Source organism: Trichomonas vaginalis, chromosome V (assembly GCF_026262505.1).
Source record: "Trichomonas vaginalis G3 chromosome V, whole genome shotgun sequence".
In the NCBI taxonomy this organism is placed as follows: Eukaryota; Parabasalia; order Trichomonadida; family Trichomonadidae; genus Trichomonas; species Trichomonas vaginalis.
Window position 1 is genome coordinate 18,794,711 of NC_067207.1, and position 26,153 is coordinate 18,820,863.

The 26,153-nt window shown below is 29.0% G+C and overlaps 8 protein-coding genes and 2 pseudogenes across 10 annotated transcripts, besides 3 other annotated features; 3 read left to right on the top strand and 7 right to left on the bottom strand.

The window, feature by feature from the left end:
• Nucleotides 1–462: part of a mobile genetic element that runs on past the window's edge.
• TVAGG3_0361870 (protein serine/threonine kinase protein) lies at nt 419–1,018 on the bottom strand (the record flags this gene model as incomplete). Its single annotated transcript, XM_001579867.1, has 1 exon — nt 419–1,018. One exon carries the CDS (start codon nt 1,016–1,018, stop codon nt 419–421), a length of 600 nt encoding a protein of 199 aa, XP_001579917.1.
• Nucleotides 1,019–1,787: 769 nt separating this feature from the next.
• Nucleotides 1,788–2,605: a mobile genetic element.
• A 3,050-nt stretch (nt 2,606–5,655) lies between these two features.
• Nucleotides 5,656–6,824, top strand: TVAGG3_0361890 (bifunctional inhibitor/lipid-transfer protein/seed storage 2s albumin superfamily protein family; the record flags this gene model as incomplete). The annotated part of the gene is made up of 1 exon (XM_001579868.1): nt 5,895–6,824. The coding sequence occupies one exon, from the start codon at nt 5,895–5,897 to the stop codon at nt 6,822–6,824; it is 930 nt and encodes a 309-aa protein (XP_001579918.1).
• Nucleotides 6,825–7,293: 469 nt separating this feature from the next.
• Nucleotides 7,294–23,425: a mobile genetic element.
• Nucleotides 10,016–10,964, top strand: TVAGG3_0361910 (annotated as a pseudogene). The gene has a single exon. A coding segment is annotated over exon 1 (949 nt).
• On the top strand, nt 12,426–12,796 carry TVAGG3_0361920 (annotated as a pseudogene). The gene has a single exon. A coding segment is annotated over exon 1 (371 nt).
• On the bottom strand, nt 14,367–16,679 carry TVAGG3_0361930 (uncharacterized protein; the record flags this gene model as incomplete). The annotated part of the gene is made up of 1 exon (XM_051231467.1): nt 14,367–16,679. One exon carries the CDS (start codon nt 16,677–16,679, stop codon nt 14,367–14,369), a length of 2,313 nt encoding a protein of 770 aa, XP_051101197.1.
• On the bottom strand, nt 16,926–17,588 carry TVAGG3_0361940 (uncharacterized protein; the record flags this gene model as incomplete). Its single annotated transcript, XM_051231468.1, has 1 exon — nt 16,926–17,588. One exon carries the CDS (start codon nt 17,586–17,588, stop codon nt 16,926–16,928), a length of 663 nt encoding a protein of 220 aa, XP_051101198.1.
• Nucleotides 18,231–18,986, bottom strand: TVAGG3_0361950 (phage tail repeat-like family; the record flags this gene model as incomplete). The annotated part of the gene is made up of 1 exon (XM_051231469.1): nt 18,231–18,986. The coding sequence occupies one exon, from the start codon at nt 18,984–18,986 to the stop codon at nt 18,231–18,233; it is 756 nt and encodes a 251-aa protein (XP_051101199.1).
• Nucleotides 19,244–19,853, bottom strand: TVAGG3_0361960 (uncharacterized protein; the record flags this gene model as incomplete). Its single annotated transcript, XM_051231470.1, has 1 exon — nt 19,244–19,853. A coding segment is annotated over one exon (610 nt), but the record flags the coding sequence as incomplete, so codon positions are not given.
• On the bottom strand, nt 21,788–22,594 carry TVAGG3_0361970 (uncharacterized protein; the record flags this gene model as incomplete). Its single annotated transcript, XM_051231471.1, has 1 exon — nt 21,788–22,594. The coding sequence occupies one exon, from the start codon at nt 22,592–22,594 to the stop codon at nt 21,788–21,790; it is 807 nt and encodes a 268-aa protein (XP_051101201.1).
• Nucleotides 23,426–23,575: 150 nt separating the features above from the next.
• TVAGG3_0361980 (uncharacterized protein) lies at nt 23,576–25,213 on the bottom strand (the record flags this gene model as incomplete). Its single annotated transcript, XM_051231472.1, has 1 exon — nt 23,576–25,213. The coding sequence occupies one exon, from the start codon at nt 25,211–25,213 to the stop codon at nt 23,576–23,578; it is 1,638 nt and encodes a 545-aa protein (XP_051101202.1).
• Nucleotides 25,214–26,153: the final 940 nt, after the last annotated feature.

Here is a 26,153-nt window from a genome sequence, read left to right on the forward strand (position 1 = left end):
TTAATTCAATCTGATCTCACAAAATATTTTAAATTACAAACTTTGTAGTTTGAATAGATAATTAGTATTAAACTCAAATAACTAGTTTATTTTTGAATAAAAATTATTTGAATTTATTCAATTTTGTGAATTTTCCTTCAAAAATCAAGTTTAAATATCTTATTTGCCATATAATTCTAAATACAATGAAACATATTCGAAATTGAAAAGAATGACTTTTTCTGTTCTTTCAATCATTCAATTTGAATTTTGCAATATTGGATTTCTCATTAAATAGCTATTAAAAACAACAAGCAATTTAACTTACATTCAAATTTATTTGTGTTATATTCAATCTTCTCAAAACTTATAATTTTTGGCTATAGCATGATTATATGCTATATAATATAATAAACCTATAATAGTATCATTCTTTCAATTATTTGAAGAGAAAACTGAAAAAATCTATTTTCGGTCTATAACAATCTAAACTTGTTCTTCGCATTTTGCTAACTTCTTTGGCAACCAAATCGCGACTTGATTTGAAGCTCATTCTTCTCTTTAAAGCAAACATTTCATGAGATGATTGCTTGAGAGTAACAAATACTTGGTTATTCAGTATTTCGTCGATTGTCGGACGAAATGGAGCGTTGATTGACAGGCAATCTGCAATTAAAGATTTCATTTGTGGATCTTCAATCAATCCTTCCATGTAAACGCCACTCATTATCTTTTTAATAAGAAGATTTGGATCTTTGGAAGAAAATGGGTATTTTCCGGTAATAAAATAGAAAATTGTAACACCAAGACTCCATATATCAGCTTGCATCTTATCATATGACTTGGATCTAAAGACTTCGGGAGCGTAATGATTTCTTTGTGCGTTAAATGACTCGCTCATTGGATTCTTTGCATATAGAGATGATATTCCATAATCAGATATCTTAATTTTTCCATAAAAGTCCACTAAAAAGTTAGTTGGCTTAATTTCTTGATGTGCCACTTTTTTATCATGAACTGCTTTAACTGTTTGAATCATTTCGTAGATAATTTTGATTTTTTCTTCATATTTTATATTTAGCTTCTCTTTAAGGAAGGTTGTTAAATTTTTTGAAAGATATTCCCTTAAAACGTAAACATAGCCACCATATTTGTAATATTGATATACTTTTGCGATCTTCTGATTATCGTTTGCTTTCAAATCCTCGGTATCTTGGATCGAAAATAAAGATTCTGGGATTTTTTAAGGATAAAGTTGCTTTTGTATTCGGGAATAAAGACATCGAAAAGGTCACTTGTTGGAGCTTTCGATAGTTGGCCTTGAAATACAATTCCATTCTTCCTTAGAAGTTCAATCTCATTAGAATCCATTTTGTGATAATGGAAGTATTTGAGAAGATGATTGAATTTTTGAAATTGTTTGAAAATTTTGAAAATAACGAGCACAGTTTTAAGAGATTATTTAATCGAAACTATCGTTGGCGATGAAAAATAACGAGATAATTTAAATTGAATAGTAGGGAAAATAATATTAGCACATTCAGTATAGTTTAAAAAATCAGAGTTAACAAAAAAAGTGATTTTAATCGTATACAATTTATTCTTTTGAAATATTGAGAACTATAGAAGATCTTAAATAATTTGATATTATGAACCATCCATTGATAAAACAATCAAAACCTAATTTCCTTCGTAACGAATTTGAAAAAGTACTCAATAAAAAAATGGATAAAAATACTCAGTATAAAATCATATAAATTTCCAATCTTCAAAATATTTTCGAATTCAAAAGTGAATACAAATTCGTTGAGATATAAAAATTGCTCACATTTGCTCACATTTTGGCACTTTTTTTGTACGTTTGTCAAAAAATTGTGAGGAAGATCTCACAAAAATAGTCAAAATGTGAGCAAATTTTGAGAAGTGCTCACATTTTGACATACGATTATTTTCATACGTTTTTTTGATGAATTCTAATAAAACTTCATTACCACTTTCAGAACGAAGCGTAACTTTTCAGCACGTAACGCTCTATCATGTGTAGTGACATATTATTCAAAAAAACTCAGATTGCTTATCTTATAATAACAATTTCATTAGAAAAAATGCACGATTTCACGCTAAAACTTTGAAGCAATTCTTAAATTCGGATAAAAAATCGATATGTATTACACTTTAAACTTCAAAAAATGGTTCAAAATTTAGACTTAGTTTATCTTAACAATATAGCAGATTTTAAGCCGAACAAGTAGGAGTAATAGAAATAGCTCTTGAAAATAATTACAATTAGTAATATGTAAGTCAAAGTTCGAGTATTCTAATAAATAAACGTTCCGGATTTTCTTACTACAAGAATCAATACTTAATATATAGAAGCAACAGTAAAAACTTATTAGAGATTCAAAAAGAAAGTTGACTAAAGAGAATCTTTTTATATAAGTAATTTTATTTTTTTGAAATACGAGATCGAATAAACATGTATTTTATTTTATTACTATAATAATACGTTTTTACATAGTAAGAAAGTTTAGAGACTGAAATGAAATTAAAAATTGAGAAAAAAATAAAGCTTTTCTATAAAAATTCATATTAATATATAGTATATATGATATTACAATTTATTGATAGTTGTGTTAGAAAAAAGGTACATTCACTATTTTTGACAAAATTTTAAATTTTCATGGGGTTGTAAATCTTATAATAACTAGATGAATAAGGAATAAATCCAGTATGATGTGCATCATTATATTAAACACTATATGTAAGGCTGGTGATTCTATTAACACTTATGAAGATCTATAGTATTTGAGCAGATAAATTTGATAATTTCCAAAACTCTTATATTTCAAAATTAAAGTGTGCGAATGCATTTAAATGAGAGCAAAAAGAGATTGATGCTGTTAAAACTATGTGTTAATTTGCAATTATTTCGCATCACAAAGAACTACCCAGTAAATTCGGCTATCTTTCTTTGCAATTATTCTCCATTATACATATAATATAATGGTTAGGGTTTGAAGAAAAGTTACTAGAGAATTATTGACTTTTGAAATAATGCAGAATTTTTTGAAGAAATCATTAATTTATGAGTTCCAAATTGCTAAGCATGACGAAGGATCATTAAATTTGCTACAATTAAATACACTTATTGCAGAATTAAGATTTTTGAAATTAAAAGTTTGAAATATTGCCTTTTTGAATAAAAATTTAAATTTTATTATATAATCATGATAATATCTTATAGAAATTAAAAGAAAATATTTTAAACCATTCAAATATTTTGAATGTCTTATCAATTTAAAATATTAAAAGATAGCTTGATTTTATCATCATTAGTTGTTATCAAAGTTTTCTTCTTTTGATGAACAACAGTAAATGATTTGTTAATTACTTGTCTTCCTTTTTCGCAGCAAATCGAAAGTTATGATGATAATCTTGCTCTCAATTTTGAAACTCTCTGATTTACAAGTAAGCATTCCTTTGGAAAAGCAGTCCTATTCTGTTTTCAAGATATTTTAAAGCCTCAATTTCATACAATGCGCAGATCTATTCGAAATTGCAAGAACTCTCAAGAAAAATGCAGCAGCAAAGAAGATTCCATAGTTTCTAGCATCAAAAATTTACAACCTTAATACAACAGTTAAAGAGAAGCTCGAAAAGAAAATATTTAACCATAAAGCTGGAAACCATTCGATATCTACTATTGGATCTAATAAAAAGTTAATTATAACATATTTAACATGCTATTTGTTGACTTTGTTCCATTATATTACCATATATATCTTTTTGAAATCTAAAATATTTTTACAATTTTAACCATGTGTTGTTGAAACCATATATCAATCTTAGCTAAAGTATAGTTTATGAGTCTGTCACCATCTAACGTATGAATTTTCAAAAATGTCAAATATGTTCATTTTTTCTGTAGATTCAGCCATAATTTCAAGTTGTTATACTATTCAACTATTATTTAATATTTTTATCGATTTAAATATATGATGAGATGCTTAGTTCTCCTGGAAATCGATTTTTAATCGCAATTTTAACTTTCCAAAAAAAATTCAAAAATAAAAATCCCTCTCAATTTTCTAAGTTTTATAACTCGCCAAATCTCTAGCCAATTTTTTTTGGCCCGTATAAATATTGTTTGGCACTATATAGGGATGCTATTTATCCTATTTTCATCCCATTTTACTGTTATCGCCTAGTGAATGTACCTTTGTTAGAAAAAATATACAACTAAAATGTCAGTTTTAAAAAATTTAAAAATTATATTAAAACAATAGTCATTGAGGATGGTTAATTGCAAAAACTCAAGAAACTATCATTATCTCTCTTTGCTTAACACATCTACAACTGGAAACATCATTCCAAATGAAGTTCCTCAGTCTCGTCAAAATTTCTCTCTCATCTACAACAAGCTTAACTCAAAACTCAAGAAACTATCATTATCTCTCTTTGCTTAACACATCTACAACTGGAAACATCATTCCAAATGTTGCATTCAAGAATCCTATTATTATTATTCTTTCTTTCAATCTTTTATATTTACTCTTTAAATTCTAATATAATATAAATTCTTCATTTCCTTTGTTTAAACTTTTTTCATTTTAATACCATTTTATCAGATAGTAATTTTTGTTTTTCTCTGACCAAAAATCTTCTCAATTTAACTCCACCTTCACAAAAATTCATTGAGTTCTCTCAAAATTCTTGTATTTTTGGTATACTTAAAGTATCATCTTCAAATATTTTTTTGGAGAAAATTGACTTTGCATAATATCGTAATACTTTTTAAGGCAGATAGATTTACCGTAAGTTGAAGAACTTTTAATTTGAACAGAAATTATTCAACAAATATTCTTTTTATTTGATCAATAAATTGTAATATCATTATACTATATATTAATATGAATTTTTATAGAAAAGCTTTATTTTTTCTCAATTTTTAATTTCATTTCAGTCTCTAAACTTTCTTACTATGTAAAAAACGTATTATTATAGTAATAAAATAAAATACATGTTTATTCGATCTCGTATTTCAAAAAAATAAAATTACTTATATAAAAAAGATTCTCTTTAGTCAACTTTCTTTTTGAATCTCTAATAAGTTTTTACTGTTGCTTCTATATATTAAGTATTGATTCTTGTAGTAAAGAAAATCCGGAACGTTTATTTATTAGAATACTCGAACTTTGACTTACATATTACTAATTGTAATTATTTTCAAGAGCTATTTCTATTACTCCTACTTGTTCGGCTTAAAATCTGCTATATTGTTAAGATAAACTAAGTCTAAATTTTGAACCATTTTTTGAAGTTTAAAGTGTAATACATATCGATTTTTTATCCGAATTTAAGAATTGCTTCAAAGTTTTAGCGTGAAATCGTGCATTTTTTCTAATGAAATTGTTATTATAAGATAAGCAATCTGAGTTTTTTTGAATAATATGTCACTACACATGATAGAGCGTTACGTGCTGAAAAGTTACGCTTCGTTCTGAAAGTGGTAATGAAGTTTTATTAGAATTCATCAAAAAAACGTATGAAAATAATCGTATGTCAAAATGTGAGCACTTCTCAAAATTTGCTCACATTTTGACTATTTTTGTGAGATCTTCCTCACAATTTTTTGACAAACGTACAAAAAAAGTGCCAAAATGTGAGCAAATGTGAGCAATTTTTATATCTCAATTCGTTTTGCCTGTACTAAATCCAAAAATTATGTGGAGTAGCCAAATGATTCTACCGAAGTTTCCATAGAAGATTTCAAAAGAATTTGTGTGAGTCCTGAAAATCAACCACTATGCATATTATTAAAACTTGCCACAGCTAGAGAGATCACATATCGACCTGGTGCAACATTCCAAAACGTTTGTCCAAATAATTTGATCACAACTAATGATCATTTTGATATGGACGAAATCACTGATGGTCTTGGCAAAAGCAAGTCCTTTTCATTTTGTGTCTATTTCATGCATCAGTATGCGACAGCAAGAATTACTAACACTCTCGGTAACCAAAAAGTTAATGTTTATGACGGTACCTTTAAACAGTTAGCTTATAACGAGCATTTAGATATTACCATTCAAAGTGGTGCTGTGAAAGGAATGATGGTTGGCAGAGATAATTCAAATAATTTATTTTTTACATTTAATAATATACAAGGTAATCACGGTTGGCAGCAAATGGGAGATGAGAGAGTCTTACCACCAAGAACACCATTTGGCACTCCATTTTTCACACCAGAATATACATCTAAAGAAACCCCATTTTCTACAGCACATTCAACACCATATTTAACGGCATTCAGAACAGCATTTAGTACTCCTTTCAAAACAGCCTTTTCAACCCAACATTCCACTCCATTTTCAACACCATTTATGACATTTATAAAAACTCCATCACAGACTGACAGTTCGCAACCAGAACCAACATTAGAACCTCCAACTCCATCAGTTACTTCAGAAACTGAATCCAAATCTTCACCAAATCCTTTAATCCCGGTAAGAACCATTGAAACCACACCGGAAGCAACATGGGATGGTCAATATGACGATCCACCAAATGTTATTATTAGAGGAGATGATATTCCTGAAATTCATGAAACTCATCCTCCAATTCAGACAAATTTTATTAAAACAGATGTTCCCAAAAAGACAACTTACGTTAACGTATCAGTAGGAACAATTTTGATCGTGGTCGTCGTAACTTTGACTGTTGTAAACGTTGTTCGTTCGTATAAGAGAATTAGGAACGGATTGAATGACTACCAAGCAGATGATGTCGATGACCTGTCTATTGAATCAGAATTCTTTTCTTCATATGAAACAGATGATTATTAATCTGTATATATATATATTTTATGTTTGTATTTTGTATTATTAGTAAACGAATCTATCGGATTTAATCTTTTTACGGGTTTGATTATATTTTAAAAAAATATCCGATATTTACAAAAAATAATAATAATTTTAAAAATTTCGGACTTGTTTTATTGATAATTATTATGTATGACTTGTTCGTAAATGATTCTTATTATATTTTCAAGCACTCTTAAAATTTTGAAATAAGTAGTAGTATATGACGGGTTGTGTGACTTTTTTTGTTACATCTATATATAGACGATGCATTAAAATATATTTATTTATAAACCATTAAAAAATTAACATTAATTTTAAAATAATTTATTTTTTTATCTTTTATAAAAGAAGCTATATATAGATGATGTCAGATATTCCGCGATTAATTAAACATTGTTTAAATTCTGAATGGAATCAATGGAGTCATAATCAAAGACCTCATAAACGAGTAAAAGAAATTAGAAATAAACTTCTTACGAAAAATTAAAACTTAGTTATGTTTATTATTTTATTTTTTTATTTTGTATGAAATGAGCGTCAAAACTAACAACGTTAAAAAATTAGGATTCACAAACGAGGAAATAAAGGATATATTAGAGGAGGTGGGTTATGAAGTTGATAAATATTATTTAAGAAATTGTAAAAAATTTGCCGAGTTATTAAATGATTTAGATTATGATGGAAAAATGAATAAAGATGATGTTATAAATTTCTTATATCCCACATCTGAAGAAGAAAAACCTAAAGAACCTGATGTTTTCCCTGAATATTATGAAGAACGGATTAAAGATGATGAATACAATGAAATTGAAAGACTGAAAAAAATAAGAGATGAAATAGATGAAAAAATTAAGGAATTATAGAGAAGTTGAAAAAATATAATGAAAATGAAGTAGAGGGTTTAATGAATATCCCAGCTTCAGAATCAGAAGTTCAGAAATCTCATGAAAAAAGATATAAAAATTATGTCTCAGAAAACACAAATTTATTAGATGGTGAAATAGACGAAACACTTTCAGAAGAAGGTACTAAATTTATTCGTAAACATAAGTTACAATTTATTGATAATGAAGAAATACCCCTGTATCCTACTTTCACCACCTTTAGATTCCGAAAAATTCAAAAAAGCTCTTAAAAAACGTGACATATGCAACTAATACGATTAAGAAAAGAAGATCATGATATTTACACAAATTATTATTTAAATAAATGCACAGGTGTTGATAAAGTTTTTGATTTATTAGATAAAATATCAAAGAAACCATTGGAACCTATAAATTTTGTGTGATTGTGGTTCATTATTGAAGATACCAATAATGTTTCATATGAAAGAACAGCACGAAGGAAGACGAAGTGGAAAGGTCTATACCATTCGTTATTAAGAATTAAAAGATATGAAAACGTATAAGCATTATATTTATTCATTATTTCAGAAAAAATGGAAGCAACCCATAAACATCTTCTCATCATTTTATAGCTATTCATACATTCCTTTTCAAAGTTGTGAAATTAAATAAGACAGGAATTAGATTTAATGTATCGGGTACGCATTCTTGAGTAAATTAAAATGTATTCGTCACGTCGCGGATGATAAAAATTTATGTGTTCTTAATTCATTTTATGGGCTTTAAAAAATAAACTTTATTTTTATTTATTTTTTAATTTTTTATTCTACATAAATGAACAAAAACGGAACAGCTAAAATGATGATAATCAAATTAGAGCAGAAGGTAGAAGGTTATTTAAACGCTTCTATAACATTCCTGATGGTGCTAATCCTAAAACTCGTAGAAGCTATTTAAATGAAGCAATAGATTGCATATGAAGGGTTTGACATTTCATCAGAAGTGAGAGATTAGCGAGAATGTTAAATGTTAATATTGATTTCTATTATTGTGATCCTCAACCAGAAGACGTGGACATAAATAAGGTAGACTTTCCATTAGTGGAATCAATAATGATAGATCCAGAATTTGAAACAGTAAATATTTTATTAACACAGAGTCCATGTGGAAAACTTCACGCTGACAGAATAACAGACGTTGAAGCACTCACCGGCTATAAAGTTTGTCCATATTGTAAAGAAGAAGTTTATTCTATCCGTGATGATCCAGAAAGGAAAAACCAAAGAAGATTTTTTAAAGCATTGTGAGAAATGTAAAGAAAATAATGGAAGATTAATTCAAGACGTTCAGTTGCAAAAGACACAGCAACCATATGCACCACATATTACGAAACAGAAGATATATCAGTGGTTATTAGCTCACAATTTGCAGGAATATTATAAACCGACAAGATATTATATTACTTTTGACTTTGAAACATTAGAGACTAAAGAAGAATTACAACTTTCTGAGTGTGCAACTTTGAACGCTTACTTAAAACCATTCATGGTATCATCAACGGTTAAATTAAACGATAAAACATATACGAGGAATTTTTGCTTAACTTCGAGTGATTCTTTTATTTCTGATTGGATTGAGTTTTTATTTTCAACCTGTTCATTAGTTGCTAAATCAAATATGAGTCAATACAATGAATTATTGAAGTCGCAAACGGCGGGGACTTTGTCCCATACATTAAATGAAAAACAGAAGGAAGCATTTAAAGAACTTCTAGATGAGGAATTCAATAAAGTGAATATCATAGGTTTTAATTCGGGAAAGTTTGATTTAAATTTAATTCTTCGTGATTTAAACACTGCAAAATGGAAAATAAAATCAATGCTGGGTTCATCTTCACAATTTAAGCAAATCATTGTAAAGAAAACAAACGTTCCATATGAATTGAGATTTATTGACATCAGAAATTATATAGCGGGTGGGACATTAGACCAATTCACTCAAGATTTCGGAAACAATAAATCACGTGTTAAATCCTTTTTCCCTTATCAATTCATCACATGGGAAAATTACGAAGAAGAATTATATAAAGAGGAACCATTCACGAAAGATTCATTTTATTCAGCATTAACCCAAGAAACTATATCAGATAGTGATTATCAAATATATCTCAATGATGCTAAAAATTTTAAGAATAGATTAGAATATTTTATTCATTATTGCAATAAAGATGTTGAAATTATGATTAACCCAATCGATAAAATTATTGAAGAAACATTTGTTTATAAAATTGACACGCTTCATAATCTTTCTTTATCATCGAATGCTTCAATGATTCGTTACGCTTTAGCATATAAAGACTTTAATCCTAATGAAAAATATCCTGAGGAAGAGATAGAATCAAGTTTTGAATTAACGAAAAAGTATTGGAAATATAAAATTGATTCATATAAGAAACAAGATGAAAAAGCAGAAAGGGATACTAAAAATAATGTTTCAATGGATGATTTTCAATACTATCACGATTTAATCCTTTCATCTAAATGCAAAATGTGTGGTAAAGCGTTTACATATGCAAATAAACCAACATTGGATAGAATCGATAATGAAAAACCACATACCAAAGAAAATTGTCAGTTAATGTGTTGTTATTGCAATGTCGTAAAATCAAATAAAGATGAAGATGTTCAACGTTTAAGAATCAATTTAAGAAATTATGCATTAAAAAATAATTTACCAATGACTTTAGATTCAGTTGAAGCTTATCACATTCTCCGTAATGGAATTACTGATGGTTTATCAAATGTTCAACATAGAGTAAATCTTAAAGGAATCACGCACATTAATAAACTTGCATATAATCCAGAAACTAAAACTGTATCAAATGAGGACACCACCAACATTATGACTCATTTCGTTGGTGTTGATTTTAATTCATTATATCCTTCATCATTTTCATCTAATCCTCATGATTTCATTCAATATACGACCATAAAATGTATATGCCGGGAAGATTGAATGGTGTTATCATTTGTGATACAGCAACAAAGAAAGCAAAAGCACTGGGAATAATTAAGAAGAAAAATACTTTATTCGTGGCCGAAGTAAAGGGTCACATTGATGAAAAATACATTAATGATTACATAAACTTTTTACCGATAATAAGAAACTTAGATATTATCACAGATGAAAAAACAATTGGCAGTTTTATGTATAATTACATGAAATCAAACAATCTACCGGTTGACCAGAAACAGAGGAAATTAACTCAGTTAGCATCAACATACAACCAATATCAACCATTTTCTTCTTATTATCTTTGGTATCTAATAGACAGATTTCATTTTATCATCGATGATATTCAATCAATTTTAACATTTACTAAAAACACTTGCTTTAATGAATTTGCGAACGAATTTATGAACGAAAGACAAAAGGCTGAATTAGAAGGAAATAAAGGAAAAAGTTTATTTTGCAAGATTTCGCTTAATGGATCATATGGTTACGATGCAATGAATACACAAAATTACACAAAGACTAAAATAATGAATGCACAGAAGGCACGCGTTGCATGTATGTCAAATAAGTTTAAAAACATAAGAGAAATAGGTGAAGATACGTATCAATGATGCTCAAAGATAGATTTTATAGATGTGAACATGTTTACAAGAGGCATTCTTTACTTTAGATAATGCTAAATACTGGTATTTGGTTTTCATTTATGATTTTATGTATAAATGCATGAATGTTAATCGTTTTCATTTCATTGAAGGTGATACTGATTCATCTTATTGGGCAATCGCTGGCGATCCAAATCTTCCTAACACTCAAGCATTTCAAGCAATTGTAACCGATAAACAATTTTATGATAAAAACATTTTCAAATTCGCACCATTTGATTTCTTCTGTTTTGATGAGAAATTTAAACCTAAATTAAAGAATAAAGTTGAAGAAAAAGCACATGAGAAGAAATTATTGGGTTTAGCAATTGAGAAACAAGGTGATAACATGGTTGCTTTATGCCCTAAGTGTTATACATCATTCAACGGTTCAATTGATGGAAGTGATTTTAAAAAGATTGCACAAAAAATGAAAGGTGTTAGTTTACGACAAAATAAACAATTAACACCTAAAAATTATTTGGATATAATAAATGATAAAGTGATATTTGATGGTCAAATATTAATTTACAACTTAAAAACGGGGAAATGACTCGCTTAACAATCGGTAAGACTGCATTAACAGGAGCACACACTAAGGCTGTATGTTGTGAAAATGGATGTTGTATGCCATTTATTTAATACAATTTAAAATTTTATTTTTAATAAAATGCCACAGAAGAGACAAAAGGAACCGTTAATAATGGTTTTGATTCTTGATCAAAGAGGTGGGCACCCCTAAAACATTTATTTTATTTTTATATAAATGGATAACACAGATTTAAAAATTTTAATTGATGATTTAGTATTTAATCAAAATTTTCTTAATTATTATGATTTAAAAGCATATCTTCAAAAATATGATAACAATATAACGGGTGATGATATGGAATATTATTATCCATATTATAAAAATGAAATTTTGAAATATCATGATAAAATAATTTCTAAAATTAAAGACAAAATTAAAAATAATGAATATATAAAGGGAAAAACTAAATCACAACTTAAACAATTGAAAGATTTCAAAAATAAAGTATTAACAGAAGAAGATATTGATGAATTATATAATTTATATAATCCTGAGCCGCAAAAAACAAAGGTGCAAAACGCCCAGGTCATTCAGACCATAAATGATGCACAAGCTTTAATTTATGATTCATTAGTTAAACCACATTCAGCCCAACTTTTAAATGAAGATCAACTTTTGGAATTCATCCTTCAACATAAACTCGAAGCGGGAAAGTATATCAAACCTTTATATACAGTATATTTAAAACAAATGAATAAAATACATCCAGAATTAATGAAAGGAGGAATGAAATCCAAAATCAAAGCAGATAAAATTAAACCACTTGCAACACCAAAACCTCCAACAGTAGTACCACCTCCTCCTTCAGTTAATCCTTCATCATTCACTTTATTGTATCCATTTCAAACATTAAAGAAGTAAAAAGATTTTAAAAGGGATTTCAAGATATTAAATAAACCAACTGACCCAAAAATTCAACCGTTAAAGGAAAAATTTAGTCGCCCCTCATTTGCTCCATATCCATATTCATACGAAATCGATCATTTAGAATATTCAAAAGGAAACGTTACTTATTTATTTGCCATTAACATTAACACCATATATTTATATTGCATTCCGGTGAAAGGGAAAACAGAACAGGAAACAAGAAGAGCTATTCAATACTTACTAGATCATGAAAGAGTAGATAATATCAGGGGTGATGGTGATAAAGGATTTCAGGCAGCTATGGCTCATTATTTCCCACAAATTAATTTTTACTTTTCATCCTCTCCATATACGTTTCATAATAAAATAGTTGATGCAGTAATGAGAACTCTTAGAGATGCGTTAGGGGTTAACGGTCAGATATACTGGGATGGAAATCATGACTCCATCATACAGCAGTTAGTATATTATTACAATAATACATGGCATAGAACTATAAACATGAAACCAGTGGAAATGAAAAATGATATTTCAAAAGAATGGGAATATATTAGAAAGCAAATGGAAAGGTTAAATGATGTTAAACGTGAACAAATTAATTCGGGGCTCATGAATTTTAAACAAGGGGATAAAGTTTTGATTCATCTCGATTATGGAAAAACTGATAAATCAATGACAAAAAGAAGACGAAGATTTGACACAATAGCTGAATTTGTTAGATATATTAACGGCAATGCATTAGTTGAAGTTGACAATAAATTAATAGAAATTCCGATTTATTTTATTACTCCATTATATTTAAATAATATTTAATTTTTTTTTATTTCGTAAGAAATGAGTGACAATAAAGCAGCCAAGAGTCCTGATGATGAATATAAAAAGAAACTAAACAAAATTAAATCAAAAATATGCTATTACAAAAAGAAGCCGCAATGTGGTGGGGTTGAAAACGATCAAGAGAGGAAAGAAATAATCGAAAAATTAGAAACTTACCGTTCAATCCTTAAACTGAGCGAAGCAAAAATAAAAGAATTTAATAGAATAAATAAATTGGTTGGAAGAGATGAATTTAATAAAGATGAATTTTTAAACTCAATCCAAATTTAATTTTTATTCCTCATCTTCTCGGTTTTTGTGGTTTGTTGTTTTTAATTTGTTTTTGCATCATTTTTATCATTTCCTCCCTTGTTATGATTCGTGGTAAATTTTGAGCTTGTGGAGGGGTATCCATTTATATAAAAATAAAATTTGATGTTATCAGTTAATGTTATCATTAATGATTTCAGGTTATTCAATAATTAATTATTTTTGAAGAACTGAGGGTGTCACTACGTCACCATGTGTCACTCGGTTAATTAACTTCTCTGAAAAAATGAGACAACATGACATTTTGACAACATAGTGGGATTAATGAGGAAGGCACTTATGAATTATTTTTGAAGAACTGAAGGTGTCACTACGTCACCATGTGTCACTCGGTTAATTAACTTCTCTGAAAAAATGAGACAACATGACATTTTGACAACATAGTGGGATTAATGCAAAAATAAATTCAAATCATACTTTATAAAGCTTCATTTACAGGTATTTCATCATCAGTAAATGAATCCTCATTATCGTTTGGTTCAACCTGTTTATATAATCCTTTCATTTCTTCTTTCAAAACATAATACCATGTCTGTTTACCATCTATTCTTCTCTGTTTCTTATCACATTTATCCTTAATGCTCATTTGAAAATTCTTGTCTTTCATGTCTGATGGTTTGCAGAATAGAGCATTTTTACACGTCATACCTACACACAATTCATCATAATGTGTATTTATCCATACATCTAAAGGATTTGTTGATAATTCAATTAAATCTTGTTTGGCTTCAGTCATCGGTATGATTCGTACATTAAATGATGAAAGGTCATATTGCATAAAATACGTCAGCAAATTATCATAAAATTCCTTTGTGCATGAATCCATTAAATTCTTGAAGTAATCAAATTGACCCTTAAATTTACCATTGACCCTTAAAACCACATATCTTCTGTCTCCAACTTCAATTTTGACAGGGTAAACATTGTTAGTTACGAAAATGAAGTTTGCAACGTTCTGTGCTGTTCTTCTGGGTTGATTCTTTTCATTAATTCTAATCTCATTATCCGTTATAATTGATTTCAAAGCGTTGAAGTTTGCGAGTCTATCTTCACCTACATTCTTGAGTTCATTAAGTACAAGAAACATTTTATTCTCAACTACTGAATTGAAATTACCCGTTAGCTCACCTATTTCAGTAATGTTTTTACATGAATAACCAGCGAGAAGTTCAGAAATAATGTCTGTAAATCTGTTTTTACCTGTTCCCTGAAGTCCTTTCAAAATAATTGCTGTTTCATTCTTGATTCCAGGATGTTGAATCATTGATGCAATCCAGCCGAGAAGGTATTTATACACTTCATCGTTATTATCACAAATGGCTTCTTTAATGAAATTCATAAACATCTCAATTTTTGAGTAATCTGGTTTTTCGAGAATGTTGTATTTATAACCTTGAAACGTTGAGAAAACATCTGGAGAATCAGATTTAAAGCAAACACCCTTAACGGTTAATGAAGACAATTGATTTAATAGTACGTCCCATGCTGTTATTGTTTTACCTTCTTCTTTAAATAATTTAATCATTTTAAGTGACTCTTTCATGTTTGATTGAAGAACGAATGATATTTGATTCATTTTGTCGTGGATGTTGTAATCTTTTTGAATGAAGTATTTGTTTCCACAATCTACAAAACGGATTACACGTGATAAATCCTCAATTACTTCAGAACTGTTTTTATACTGATGATTTTCAGCCTTGCGTCTAATATCCGTTATCAAAAACGAGTCATCAAGTTTTATATCAAATGTTATTTTTGGCTTACGTAATAAAGGTAAAACATATTCATCATAATATTCCTTTTGATATAGTTTTAGAATCTTCACCAAAACAAATGGAGAAGTCATTAAATGTGCATATCTATTACGTGCTTTTTCAAAATTACTTTTTGCATTTTCTGTTAAACTACAGAAGTTATAAACGTTGTCGTATGCTTCATTAATTAAATGATTGGGTAACGAATTAATAGCTTGAAATAGTGTGAATAATGTAACTTCTTTTTCTAAATTCTTGTTTCCACCGTCATTATGTACTTCAAAATCACAGATGCCATCAACTATGCTTTGAGCTAGTTTATCGTCAATGTTTACATCTTTGTTCTCATTCATGATAGTCTTTATTTCTTCGTTCTTCTGTTCAACTCTTACCTTAATATTCAAATCATTTAATATATCATTCACTGTTCTAGTTAATGTTGAATCATAACTTCCACGAATGAATGAGTATGTATTGACTGGTTCTGTTGCATTCTTGCGAACTCTTGAATCAGCCATAACTACTAAAGAACGCTTTGAATCATCCATTGAAGTCATTATATCAATATCATAATCATTGCAGGAATAACATTTAATCATTCTGTTCGAAACTGCATAGAAGAAATTAGTGTTGCAATAAATGTGAAGACCTCCCGAAGCGGTTTTAACGATAACATCTTTATCCGAAAGTTTTGATAAAATGTCTTTTCTAACTGTTTCTTTAAGTTCATCATTGTATGATTTATTAATATCAACATCTATAATCGTTAAATTTGATATTTTATTTACTAATAAAGCCATACCGGTTTTCCTTCCTCTTCCTCCATCATGTTTGAGGTAGTTATGTAAATCAATCATGTTTTCACCAATTCTTTCGTTGAGGGTTTTAGTTTCTGCCACAACTAATTCCTCAACTAATGAATCAATAACTTTTTCATCAGAAACGATATAGTCACTGTTGTTGTTTGTTGTCGTCATTTATATAGGAATAAAAAAATAAAAATAATTTTAAAACTAACTTTATTTTTGGGCTGCATCATATTTCCAGTGATGTTGTCAAAATGTCATGTTGTCTCATTTTTTCAGAGAAGTTAATTAACCGAGTGACACATGGTGACGTAGTGACACCCTCAGTTCTTCAAAAATAATTAATTATTGAATAACCTGAAATCATTAATGATAACATATATTTTTGGTCGTTAATGATAAAAATAAATGGTTCATTTACTCACAATATTTTTGTACAAAACGACCCCAAACTTTTAACTTCTTTTCTGCAGCTTCAAATGCTATCTTAGCGAGTTCATATTCTCTAAATTCTCTCTTTAAATCTTCTTGTTCCCATTGGTCTAGTTCGTATGGGGAATCCCTATAACCATAACATATCTCACGTTCATGTTCTAATTGTTTTTCGCGCATTTTTCCAACTTCTTCTTCAAACAAATGTTTAGCATTCTCTACTGTATCTTCGAGTTCTTCTTCATCTAATTTCTCATGAACTTTCTTGTCTATGGAGTCCATAATTTTTCCAACTGCTATGCAATATTTTGGAGAAGCCCACATTGCTATATAGTTTATAAGTCTTGGGTCTACATACGTTCCTCTAACCTGTTTGATTTCATCAGGAATTCCTGCATGAATTTTGTATAAAAAGCAACCGCCGGAATTCCGACTGTTGCTATATTCTTCACAAAATGCCTTATAATACTCTTCCCAGGACTTATTTTCCAACAACTTTCTAAAGTCTTTCCTAAACTGCTGACACATCTTTGTTGCATTAATGTAACCATCCTTGTCTCTACGTAAGATTTCAATACCATTATAAGTGCCTTTTGTGAATGTTTCGCCATTTGATTTGTTCGTGAATGTTTTTACTTCGACTGACATTTCTGTTCTTACATACAAAATAAAAAAATAAATAAAAATAATTTTAAAACTAACTTTATTTTTGGACTGCATCATATTTCCAGTGATGTTGTCAAAATGTCATGTTGTCATCATTTTTAAAAGAAGTTAATTGTCATGGTAGCACATGGTAACATGGTAGCACTGAAATCAAATTTTGTTATCAGTTATTTTATCATCATTTTATTAACTTCATCTTTAGTTAATAATTTGAATGGATTCGCTAATGTTCCACCTTGAGTCACAAACACTTGCCCCGGCTAATTGTGAAGAACCTGGGATAAGTACTCCATGAAATGATTTCATTGGTAACATTAATTTAGAAATAGTTGGCTTAATTAATTTTGTCATTTATGATAAAAATAAAATTACATAATTTAAATTTTTTTCTTTCTCATTTTCTCATCCTGTTTTGGTTTCAGCAACTTTTCAAGTTGTTGTCTTGTCAGTAACTTGAATTTAACTTTGGATCAAATATTGGGTTTCCATCTTTATCTCTTCCAATAACACCATATGGTAGAATCTTCATTTATACTAAAATAAAAATTTAAATTATACCGTTTGCTCTTTTGGAGCTCAGGACTTTCAGTCCGTTCTAAAGTTTGTTTCACAAACATTGAGCGTTCATTGAACTCTATACCATGCGTAAACTGTCATGTAAGGTGGCATGTATTCTTTACTTTGTCCCGTTGTTTGTGTATATCCTGAAACGAAATGTGTATGGTTTCCCTCTCCCTGAGTGTCACTCCAGTAACAATTTATAGCAAACTTAACGTCATCTTTAACATCATATCCTTTACCTTTTGTCATTCCTGACCAATCCCAATATCTATGCTTATGCCAACCTGCTTGAGATGTACTTAAATCTATGTAGTGACTGTGTGCAGGTAAATTTTCACCTGTAATCGTTTTACTTCCCCCTGTTTCCTTTGAAGAGTTTGCACAATACAAAAACCTGTCGACTATTTGTTCCCATGCACCAACACCAAACATTACTTGAGGACCTCTTGCATCCATAGATGTATAAATAGAACCTACTGGGTTCATTAAATCAAACATATGAGATATTATAGGATTGCCTCTTTTGAACTTAAAATATAGTGCAACTATTTCAGGTTTCTTCTGGTTTGTGTCAGAATATTTTTTATAATATAATCTTATGTTTTCAGGGTGGGTAAAATCTTGACTATAATATTTATTTCTGTCATCTGTATAATAATATACTATTCTCGTTTTTTCTATTGCATTATATCTTTTATATCTATAATAATCTAAATATAATGTTAACTTTTGTTCATCTACATGTGGTGTTCTGACATCATCTCCATAGTCATAATAATATGGTGCTGGAGCTGGGTCAGGCAATGTCATATCCACCATTTCATAAACTCTTAAATATTTCTTTTGTTCGTCTCCATATAAGTTTAAGTAACAGTTGTTGTCTAATGGAACTTTAACTTGTGTGCCATCATTCTTTTTATAACTTACATACATTTCATTGTTATTTTTCGGAATGAGTTTACACCGTGTACCATTTTTTAAGGACTGTACAAACTGCCATCTAAAATATTTATTTTCTTCATTGACAGAAAAGTCACCAACAATAGTTTCAATATTTTTTGTTGTTCCTATCAAACTTTGGTATATTTCGTTAACATATTCCTTATCCGCTTTCTTCTCTAACTCATCGTTAACATAAGTTTTATCTGCTTTAAGGTCTAAACATCCTGAAACCCATCCTGTATCAGCTTTAGTTTTAAAAATCTTCGATGTCCATTCATGATACCATTCAACCCTTTCTTTAATTTCATTATCTTTTTCATCAACATAAACCAAATTTGCCTTCTTATTTAATTCACTAGCCACATATTCCTTATCCGCTTTCTTCATTATGTCGTTTAGGAAACCTTTTATGAATTCCTCATTTAAATTAAATCTTCCAATCTTCAAAACTTTGGGAAATGCATTTAATGCGTAATATCTTTGTTCTTCTGGTGGAATTGATGTTATATCATCCGTTATTCCTTTAATTTTTGAATTCATAAATAAAATTTCTTTTATATTTGATATCACTGCACCACCTTTGCAAACGAATTCGAAACGGTCATTTTTCAATACTATCTCCAAATCTCCATATTTCAACCTTTGTGTTTGTTCTGCCATCTTTGAATTATATGCATATATGGCGTATGTAATGGTCTGAAGGACTTGGGTGCTTTGCGCCTTAAGTTGCTGTTGTTTAATCATTTATTACGATTTAAAAATAAATATTTAATCCGTTATCTCATCAGCTATTTTCTCTATTTGAAATTGCCATAATATTTCATTCATAAATTCTAAATCACAATCAAATAGGTCAGTTATTCTAAATTTAATATTTGATAAATCTTTTGAATGAAGAATAAATGAATTCCCGGATAATTGAAACGGATATGATAAAGAAAATGTGTTTAAGTTGATGGATAAAATGTTTTGTATTGATGGGTAAGAGTTAGGGTCTAATGTTTGATGTGAAAATCTCATTGGGGTATTAACTTTATCACATTTGATTAAAATGAAATTGGAACCAGTGTCAGAATACAAAACATCCCCAACATCTTTTTCAAAATTTAATATCCCCAACAATGAACGAAGGTGAGGAGTACAAAATTTAATTTTCAGCGGGAATTTAATAAGGTTATTTATTTCATCAAGTTCAAAAAGTTTTTCAGGTTTTGATTTAAAATTTTCTTCATACATACGATAAATGATTTCATTTAAATAACTTAAAATCGTGTTAATATCCCATTTCGCTATCACATTATTTATATACATATCATACGTTTTTTCATGGCCATCTTTAATAAATGATATATAATCTGAAGGGTCTAAAAGAATGGGATTAAATTTACCACTCACAGAAACGAGAGTAACATTATAAATTCCACTAACTGTTAAATTTAATTCACAATTATTATTCGAAATAATATTGATAATTGACATTTTTATTACGATTAAAAATATGGTAAAGCGTTATTTTCCAGTGATAAATAAAACTAAAATAAGATTACCTCAAGAATTCATAAATTCAACGAATAAGAAATTCATTCATGTTATAAATTTTAGTGTTTTCAGAAAATATGAGTCGATGTCATATTCATCAACAGGTTATATTTCACCTCATTCAAATTTAGTTCAATCAAACCCATATAATGACTATTTCATAAGATTTTCAGATGGTATTAAAAATGTAATTGATAGATTAAAATATGAACAGATTGACAATATCGAATTTTTGGAATTTTGGTTTAAATATCCTGATGGAAAAAAGATTGAAGTTAAAGATAAAGCTGATACTATAACAAAAATAATTACAATGACTGATCCAGATAGTGGGAAACAAAAAGAAATAAAACAAACGATAGAAACTGGTGAAAGGTCAATTATTATTGATTATGATTCAAAGGATTATTATTCGATAATGTTAATGCTTGAATATTAAATAGCCTTAACAAAGAATTTTTCAAGTGATATTTTATATTCATCAACTATTTTATTATAAATATCATTATATGTTAAATGAAGTTCAGTTGTTGTTCCATTCTTTGATATCTTAATTGTGCTAATATCCTTTATAGGATTTATTTTTGCAACTATTCGGCAGCATGAAACCTCATCATCTATGAAAAATTGAATCTTAACGTCTGAATCTTGAACATCACAAAGAATGGCGATAATGTGAATTAATGATTCATAAGGTAAAATAATTAAACCGGATTGGTCAATTAAATTTATTATTGAATCATAATTATTAATTATTATATCACGGTAAATTTTCATTAATTCAGAATTAATGTCTATTTTATATGGGTTCTCGATGTTTGATGAAAGAGGTGGGGGGTATGCTGGATAAGTGGGAATTTCAACGGGTTCTTTACCAGGTTCAGATAAAATGATTGAGTCTCCATTCTCATGGTTTTCTTCATTCTCCTCATTCTTCGGTAAGTCACGAGTTAATAAATTTGGTTGAGTTGCTGACCTTGTTAATTCAGGGCTAACATTAACTTTAACATTTTGAATAATTCGTGATTTATCATCATTTACGTTATAACCAATAGTAATCTCTGCTTTTGCGTTAGTGTTCTTTTGACTAGTGAAACGTCTTCTCATTTATATTCGAATAAAAAAATATATTTAAACTTTTATTTTGCTGGAACTTTTGAATCTATTATTCCCTGTATTTGTTCATGAAGTTGATTTTTAGCTGTTTCATCGAAATTAATAGACCGAATATATTCATTAATTGCATTCTTATAATCAACTGATTTCTCAAATTTTCTTTTATCTGATTCCTTAACTAAATCATAAGTTAAACCTCGTTGCTGATATAATGGTTTCTTAATTAAATCTTTGAATGCTTGAGATAAAGCACCTGATGCAATTCTTGCTACTATAATTGGTTGGAATTGCTGTTTAAGTTCATCTTTAACATTTGCGAAAACTGGATCGAATAAAGCAACTTTAAAGAATTTCTTAGCTGAAATTTCAGGTCTAATATTTGCATATTGACCATCAAACTGGTTAGAATATCGTGGTAATCCATCCGGTCCCTCTTCAATAGCATTTAATTCTTCATTGAAATAAGAATATGGATTATGACGGTATGAATTAATTGGACCATTTTCACCTTCTCCAATGTATTGTTTAACAGCTTTTCCATTTTCATCAAATTGCATAGGATAATGTTCATTATATGCTTTACGTTTAGGATAATCAGATACAGTTAATTTATAACCATTTATGACTTTAATATTACCTTGACCATCAGTAACGAAAACTTCATTTATACCATCAGGTTTTCCATTTGGACCCGTAATGTCTGCTTCGTGTGCTTCCCAATTTGGACCATGACGTTTGGCATATGCTTGAGCTTCTGGTAATGTTAAAACGTTTCTCATTTGTTTAACATCTTTTTGAAGACCAGCAACAATATGAACTAATTCTTTCATTCCATCAGGAACTTTCATAGTTCTATTATATGCACCCCTTTTGTTTGTCCCTTGTTTTAATGGAACCTGTAAAAGATTTGCTATTTCTGTCATGTTTAATTATAAATAAAAAATAAAAATTAATTATAAAAAGTTAATCAAATTTAACACTCCTTTATTTAAATCAACTATTATTTTTCCATGTTCACCTAATTGCTGATATTGTGTGTAAAGTTCATTAATGCTCATTGGTAAATTCACTTGATAAAGCATAACGTTCAACTGTTGACGACTAAACCCACTGAAAATGAAAAGGTTGATAGATTTGATTTAATGTTTGTGCTTAATGCTTTGAAATATTGAACAGCCATAAAGAATGAACACTGAATGTGTCGACATTGAGTTAATAACTGATTAAAATATGATTTCTCATTTGTTATTAGTTTTGATTTCACTGCATCATCTAGAAAAATGAGTGAATGCAAAAATTCTTTATCAAAATTTGAAATGAAAGTGTTTCAAATAATTCATCCCGTTGTTTATCAATAATTTTATCCTCTAATCCTTGCTTCTTGATTGTATTATATAATTCTTTATACATTAAAAAGTTTTTTAAATAATCTTCTGCTTCTTCTTGTGATAAATAAATAATTGGAATTTTGATTAAATGCTTTAAAGATTCAAATGTATCATCTGAAGGTGAACCTGAACGGTTGATATAAATTAACACATGTGAATGGGGGAAGTGTTAGCAATAATGATAATTTGTTTTAATATCGTTAATGTTTTACCTTTATTTTGTTTACCAATTGCTGCAGTGATTGAATTTAAGTAACATTCAGAATATGGAATTTTCATTAATTTTTCCTTAGATAGAGCATTTCTATTATCACTCAATGCTTCATTAATCATATCATCTACGTATGTATTATATACTCCTGCTAATTCTTCATAAGGGGTGGATGAATTTAAATCCATTTAATCAAAAATAAATTTATAATTTTAAACATTTCTATTCATCAATATTTCATCATATGAACTTCTATACTGTGGTGGTGTACCTGTTGGATGATATTTCAAACCTTCATCCGGTGTCCATGTCCAATATGTAGTCCTAGTAAACCAAACCTGAGGAGGATTTGTCACCTTTGAACAGTAAGTGTCATTTTCACCCTGAATGATTGGATAAGCTTTCACTTGTACTGTAACTTGTGAGTTGAAAGTTTCTAATCCATCAAAGAATATACCCGCTCCATCACGTTGAACTGGAATAGTGCATAAGAATGAAGTTTGGTCTTTCCATGTTCTAGCTAATGGCGTGCCATCATCTGCATTCAGTGGTCTAGTTAATGAGTCCTCGTATTCTTCCGTGCATTCATTCACTCCATCTAAATCAGAAGCTTGAAGCATACGTGTAAAGAATATGTCACCCACTGTGGTCATCGCTTGATCGGGGAAGTTTCTGGAATCTATAGTGACCTGAAGACCTCGAAGCATTGGATTTTCTAAAACTGTTCTTTGCATTGCATTCTTCGGAAATGTTAACACAACATCTGTAACATTATGAAGAGCGTATGAGAAATCTGAGCTAATACCTTCAGGAGTGATGCAACCTCCATTTAGTGAACGAACGTCAATATGTTGAGCTGGAATCATGAATGGATCTTCCTTACTGAATAAACGTGGTATTGCTTTAACTGATTCTTCAATTAAACCGTATCCTGGTGTAATGCATTTATCCTCTAAAACTTCCATCTTTGTGCATGAAATAATAACGTCATCAACTGTTGCGTCAGCAGATGTAGCGGCTAAGCTTGTAATTAATTTGGCAGGAAGTCCGATTTGTTGGAATTTGCGATCATATTTATAAACATGATTCATAATCTTTTCATAATTTTCATCAGTTATCTTTTCATAAACGTAATTTTGTAAATCAGCAACTCTTAACGGGTCAACCTGACAAAATACTAAAGTATCCCTGAAAACATAATATTTAAGAATGATATCACCAAATGATTTAGGATAATCATCGAACGCCTGAAATGCTAACAAATCATTTACCGGAATAATCATATCAAAAGTGACATCAACTTCTTCATTTGCTTTTGAAAACTTCTGAAGGGTCAATATATTTACCACATACTGAGTTATCATATTTTTGAACATTATTATATAACGAATGAACAAACTTTTTAACTTTCCTTTCTGATTTTGGTTTATATGTTGCAAATGCGAAAGATTCACGGGCGCAATCCATTGAAGATAACCGGCATCACCTCTTTCAGTTTCTACTTCTAATTGTTTAAAGCTTTGATTTGATGATTTGTAACCAACGAATAAACGCATGCATTTAAAAGCGGCATCACATGTGAAAGCTTTATTTGAAACTAGAGTTGCTTTAACTTTGCGTTTAATATATGTGTCACCTAATTGGTTCACATCATGAGCCGGATTTGTAATTCTTAAATGAGTTTGTTTATCATCAAAATATGGAGTATCAGAGTCATAGCATGAACTTTCAAGTTCTCTATAATATCTTCTACCGTCATTCTTTGCGAATATTTCATTTATCTTTTCGAATGAATGAAACACATTTCCATTAATTGGTTTAGTGTTTGGCACTAAATAGTTAGTCGTCATTTATTAATAAATAAAAAATCAAAATTAAAAGATGAAAATGAATTTTTAATTTTAATGAAATAATCAACTATGGCTGCAGGTATATTTAAGAAACTGTGGGATAAAGTAAAAAGAGGAGCGAGTAAAGTTTGGGAAACATTGAAGAAGGGAGCAAATTGGATATTTAAGAATAAAGAAGCAATTAGTGACGTAGCTGAATCAATAACACCAAAAGCTGCCCCAATAAGAGAAATTTTAAATAAAGGAGAAAAAGTTTATCAAAGACTACAACCAATACTAAGATAAAAATAATATTTATTTATTTTTCCACTATCTACCTCCTATTTTATTAAGTATTCCTTCAGCATTCCACCAATTGCGTTACCTGCTTGTGCTCCCATCGCCGGATTACCTGCTTTAGTACCTAATACCCCACCTATGATAGTTCCAGCCGTTTTCGCTACTGGTGCCAAAAAGTTTGCAACAGGTTTAATAACCTTTTTATAAACCCAACCCGCAGCTTTCTTAATTCCATCCCATAATTTTTTAAAGAATCCTGCCGCCATTTCTGATTTAATATTAATTAAAAAATATATTTCATCACTTATATTCTAATTTTTATTTAATGATAAATGAAACCGATTTTAAAAAAAATGAAACAGAGGAGGAAGAAATAAATGAAAGTGAAAATGTTCAACAAAAAATAAACGTTGTTAAACCAATTACTGAAATAAAAATTTTTTCATCTGTTGAAGAATTTAATGACTATTATGCTAATAATAAAAAATTATTTGAAGAATTGACAACATGTAAATTGAATAAAATGTTTAAAATTGATGGATTCAAAATTTCAAAAATAAAAGGAGTGGTTAGTTTGAAATCTATTCCTCAATCAAGAATCACCTCATTAATGAAAATTGATGATTTAACAAAAAGAATAGAAGAGATTGAAGAAAGAATG